A 5000-nucleotide genomic window follows, 5' to 3' on the forward strand; every position below is an offset into this window, starting at 1 on the left:
TATTATTATTATTATTATTATATTTGTTTTTATTATTATCATTATTATTATTATTATTATTATTATTATTATTATTATTATTACTATTACTATTACTATCACTATCACTATCACTATCACTATCACTATCATCATCATCATCATCATCATCATCATCACCATCATCATCGTCATCGTCATCGTCATCGTCATCATCATCGTCATCGTCATCGTCATCATTATCATCATCATCATCATCATCATGACTATTTTTATCATCATTATTATTATTGTTATTGTTGTTGTATTACTGTTGTTGTTATTTTTTTTTATCATTATTATTATTATTATTATTATTATGATTATCATTATTATTATTATTATTATTATTATTATTATTATTATTATTATTATCATTATTATTATTATTATTATTATCATTAGTAGTAGTAGTAGTGTAGTAGTATTGCTATAGTTGTTGTTGTTTATTATTATTATTATTATTATTATCATTACTATCATAATTATTATCATTGTCATTATTGTTATTATTATTGTTGCTGTTATTATTGCTATTGTTTTATTGTTATTACATCACCATCATTACCATCATCATTATCATTATTTGTATCATAATTATCCCCATTACCATTATCATTGTTATTATCATTATTATTAATATTTTTATCATTATTGTTATCATCATCATCATCATTATTATTATTGTTATAATCATCATCATCATCATTATTATTATTATTATTATCATCATTATTATTATTATTATTATTTTTATTATTATTATTATTATTATTATTATTATTATTATTATTATTATTATTATTATTATTATTATTATTATTATTATTATTATTATTATTATTAATATTATTAATAATATTATTATTATTGTCATTCTCATTATTACTTCTACTACTAATGTCATTATCATAATTAACATTATTATTATTACTATTATCATCTTCATTATCATCATCATCATCGTCATCCTCATTATCCTTATTGTTATCGTTATTATCATCATTATTATTATCACTATTGTCCTCACTTATATTATTTTTATTATCATTATCATTATCATTATCAATATTATTAATGTTGTTGTTGTTGTTGTATCAATATTATCATGTTGTTATTATCACTATTATCAATATTATTATTATTACTATTATTATTATCATCATTATTATTATCATTATCATTTTTATATTACTATTATTATTTTCATTATTATCAAAATCGTTTTTATTTTTTTCACTTTTACTTTAACATATATTCTTCTATACAGTAATTCCCAAGAGAAATGTTCAGTGAGCCTTCACTAACAACGTATATAGGTTTATGGTATTGGTTTTTACTCGTCCTTTTGCCAATGAGAAGGTTCCTACACATTCAAATAAAAGTGATGAATGAATATAGATTAATTAAGAAATAAATTAGCAGATGAAGAAACATATGAATGAAGATGTGCGTAAACCATAATCACATTGATAAAGAAATATATAAATGATTCATAAACGAACTGATAAAGAAACATATGAATGAATGAAAAACATAAATCACAGTTTAAGAGATAAATTAATATAAACCACTTAATAAATGCATGAATAAAGAAATCCCTATGTGAAGGAGTGAAGAAATGCATAAACCACAAATAAACAGATTAAAAAAAACATGAATAATCAAGCACTTAGCTGAGGAAAAGTGAAGATATACATAAATCACAAATAACCACATCAATAAATACATGAATTAGGGGACAACTAACTGAGTAACCCTGCCTCCTCACCCCCAGGAGAAGCCCTAAGGACCATCGGCGTAGGATCGGCTCCTCCAGAATTCGTCCACCCAGCGCACAATGTGACAGTCGTAGAGGGTCAGGAAGTCACGCTTATGTGCTCCGTCAGCAGTCTGAAGGATTATAAGGTAAGGCTGAAGGATGAGTCGATGGGAGGGTAAGAGGGGAGAGGAGGAGGAGGAGGAGGAGAGGGGAGAGGAGGAAGAGGGTTTGGGAAAGAGAGGAGAGGGGAATGGGAGACGAGGGAGGAAGACGGGTGGGAAGGGAGAGTGGAGGAGAAAAGGGAAAGGTAACAAAGAAGGGAGGAAGGGAGAAAGGAGGGGAATGAGATTAATGAGACGGGATAGGAAAGCGAGGAAGGGAGAGGGAAAGAGGATGGAAGATGGAAATAGGACGGAAGAGAAAAGATGGAGAGGAAGAGAAGGAGAACAAGGAGAGGGGTTCAGAAGGGAGAGGGAGATGTAAGTAGGAAAGGAAGGAAGTAAAATATGCAAAGTAGGGGAGAGGAGGAAAGGAAGAAAGAAGGAAAGAGGGAAAGAAAAGGGGAAGGAGAAGGAAGAATCATAATGTAAGGCAGAGTGATTAGATAGAGAAAAGAAGAAAAGGGAGAAAGATGAGAGGAACATGATAGAAAAGAGGGGATGGCTTAAGGAGAAAATAAGAAGAGATAAATTGGGGAAATGCAATGGCAGATGAGAAGGAAATATAACGAAAAAGGGAAGGGCGACAGAGAGAGAGAGAAAATGAGAAAAGAACAGTGATGCTGAGGAGACGAAAGGCTAAAAGAGAAAGGGAGTTAGATAAAAGGCAGTAAGGAAAAAAATAAAAAGGGGAAGATGATGGAAAATTAAAATAACTGTAAAAGAGACACAGGAGCAAGGAAAGACAAAAACTAACGAGCACTGGGAGACTAAAAAAGGAAAAGAACGGATATTATACAAAATGGAGAAGGGAAAGAGAGACAAGAGAAACTGGAAACAGTACAGAAGGGGAGGAAGAAGAACGAATGTCCAAAGGAAAAATGAACGAGCAAGTGAAAGGGAAAACTTTTAAAAGATAAGAAAGAAGGAAAAAGAGAAAGAACGCGAACTTTTGAACGGATGAAAGCCATACTAAGTCCGCGTGTCCCTGTGCCTCGTCAGCAGTTCCCAGAATAATAAAGTAAGACAGAGTAGAGAAGCAAAAGGAGGAGGAGGAAGAGCAAGAATAATAAGAAGGAAGGAAGGGGGAGGGAACAGAGGCGTTAGACAGGATAGTTAGGTAGAAAGTAAGGAAAGAACGAAATGAGAAAATGAATAAAGGAAAGGTTAAATAAGGGAGAATGGAAGAAAGGGTGTAATAACGGGGAAGAGGAAAATATAAGGGGAAAGGAACGTTTAACCAAGGGGAGGAGAGAACAGTGAGAAAGATTTAAAAAGAAGGGAGGAGTATACGAAAAGAAAAGATGACAGAGAACAGACGAAGGAGAAAGAAAAAAAAGATAATGAAATAGAAAGAAAAAGGCAAATGGAGAGTGAAATGGGAGAAGTAAAGTAAATAAAAGAATCGGGAACTGGAAAATGAAGACGATACATAACCAGTGACAGTAAGAGAGAGGAGATACAGCGGTAAATGAAGGTCAAAATAACTTTTAGAAGGAAAGAGAACAATATGAAAGGAAAGAGAAGGAGTAAAAGGAAGTGACAGATAATACATTAAACGCAGTTACAGATGAAGCAAACTAAATAATACAATAAAAATAAAAATTTAAATAATACACGAAATCCAAAATCTCACCCAAGCGTTGTAAATAGATGTTTATAAACGAGAAAAAAGTAAACACCTGGGCGGAGAAATCAGATTTTTTTTTACTAATGGGACCATTGTAAAAAAAATAATAATAATAAAAGATAAAAAATAAATGATAATGAAGTCTGTTATCATGATGGAGGCATTAATGATATCTTTGGTAAGACAAAATAAATATTCATGAACTTAAGGCTTAATTACATTTTTAGAAACCGTGTATAAGTTGTTTATTTCCATATGGAGTTAGTCTTATGATTCAGAAAATCGAACGGGTGTTCAGCTACTAACTAAATTCAGTGTATATTTTCATTTTACGAAGGCTTTATTCTTTCCATGTTGAACAAATTCCCCAGATCTTAAAACTGTGCGTTAAAATTCGATTGCGTTTTCTTTCTTTTTCTACATACTCTTATAAAGGGTGGCTAATATTTGGTGTGATTACTCGTATGCCTGAGTATGTAAACATCAATAGCTAAACACACACACACACACACACACACACACACACACACACACACAAACACACAAACACAAATATGTATGTGTGTGTATATAGATAGATAGATGGATAGACACTAATATTTGGTGGCTATCGTTACTCGTATGTCTAAGTATGTAAACATAAATAGCTAAACACACACACACACACACACACACACACACACACACACACACACACACACACACACACACACACACACACACACACACACACACACACACACACACACACGTGTTCACAAACCCAGCCCGCGCTTAAGGCCCCGAACCACAGCCGGAACTAACGCCTCTCCGACCAGCAGCTCGCCTGGGTGCACGAAGAATCCCAAACTATCCTGAGCATCGGACGGCACTTGTATACCCGGATCCCACGCCTGAGTTTGCACGCCGACCATCACTCCGCCGCCCTCACTGTGTCCCCTGTGCTTTCCACGGACAGGGGCTGGTACATGTGCCAGCTCAACACCAACCCCATGACCTACACGAGGAGCTACCTGCAGGTCCTGGGTGAGATACGGGTTGCGAGCGTGTGACGGGAAGCACGGCCGGGATTGAGCATGTTTAGGGTTGATCTTTTCGTTGTAGCTCAGTTTTATTATTGTTATTATTATTATTATTATTATTATTATTATTATTATTATTATTATTATTATTATTATTATCATTATTATTATCATGATTATTATTATTAATATTATTATATATTTTTCACGATACTGACAAGGTATTCTCTCTTCACTATTACTCTCCTTATTCCTGCCACTCCCTCCCCCCCCTCACTCTTATTTCATCCAGCCCCAGAATATCAGTCGCTAATTAACCCTTCCTTGCCCGCTTCTCTTCCGCCGCCACCTCGTCTCAAACGTAATCTCCAGTGACCACAAACACATATACAGTTCGTGTTTATTCATAT

General features: G+C 33.5%; 1 protein-coding gene across 1 annotated transcript in view; it reads left to right on the top strand.

Moving 5' to 3' along the window:
* The first annotated feature begins 1303 nt into the window (after positions 1–1303).
* The window catches only part of LOC119575911 (lachesin-like), a 4258-nt gene continuing 561 nt past the window's right edge, over positions 1304–5000 (top strand). The window contains exons 1-3 of the mRNA XM_037923447.1: positions 1304–1310; positions 1796–1926; positions 4390–4594. Coding sequence (XP_037779375.1) covers positions 1304–1310; positions 1796–1926; positions 4390–4594 — 343 coding nt within the window. The remainder of the gene's footprint in view (positions 1311–1795; positions 1927–4389; positions 4595–5000) is intronic.

Source organism: Penaeus monodon, chromosome 8 (assembly GCF_015228065.2).
Source record: "Penaeus monodon isolate SGIC_2016 chromosome 8, NSTDA_Pmon_1, whole genome shotgun sequence".
Lineage (NCBI taxonomy): Eukaryota > Metazoa > Arthropoda > Malacostraca > Decapoda > Penaeidae > Penaeus > Penaeus monodon.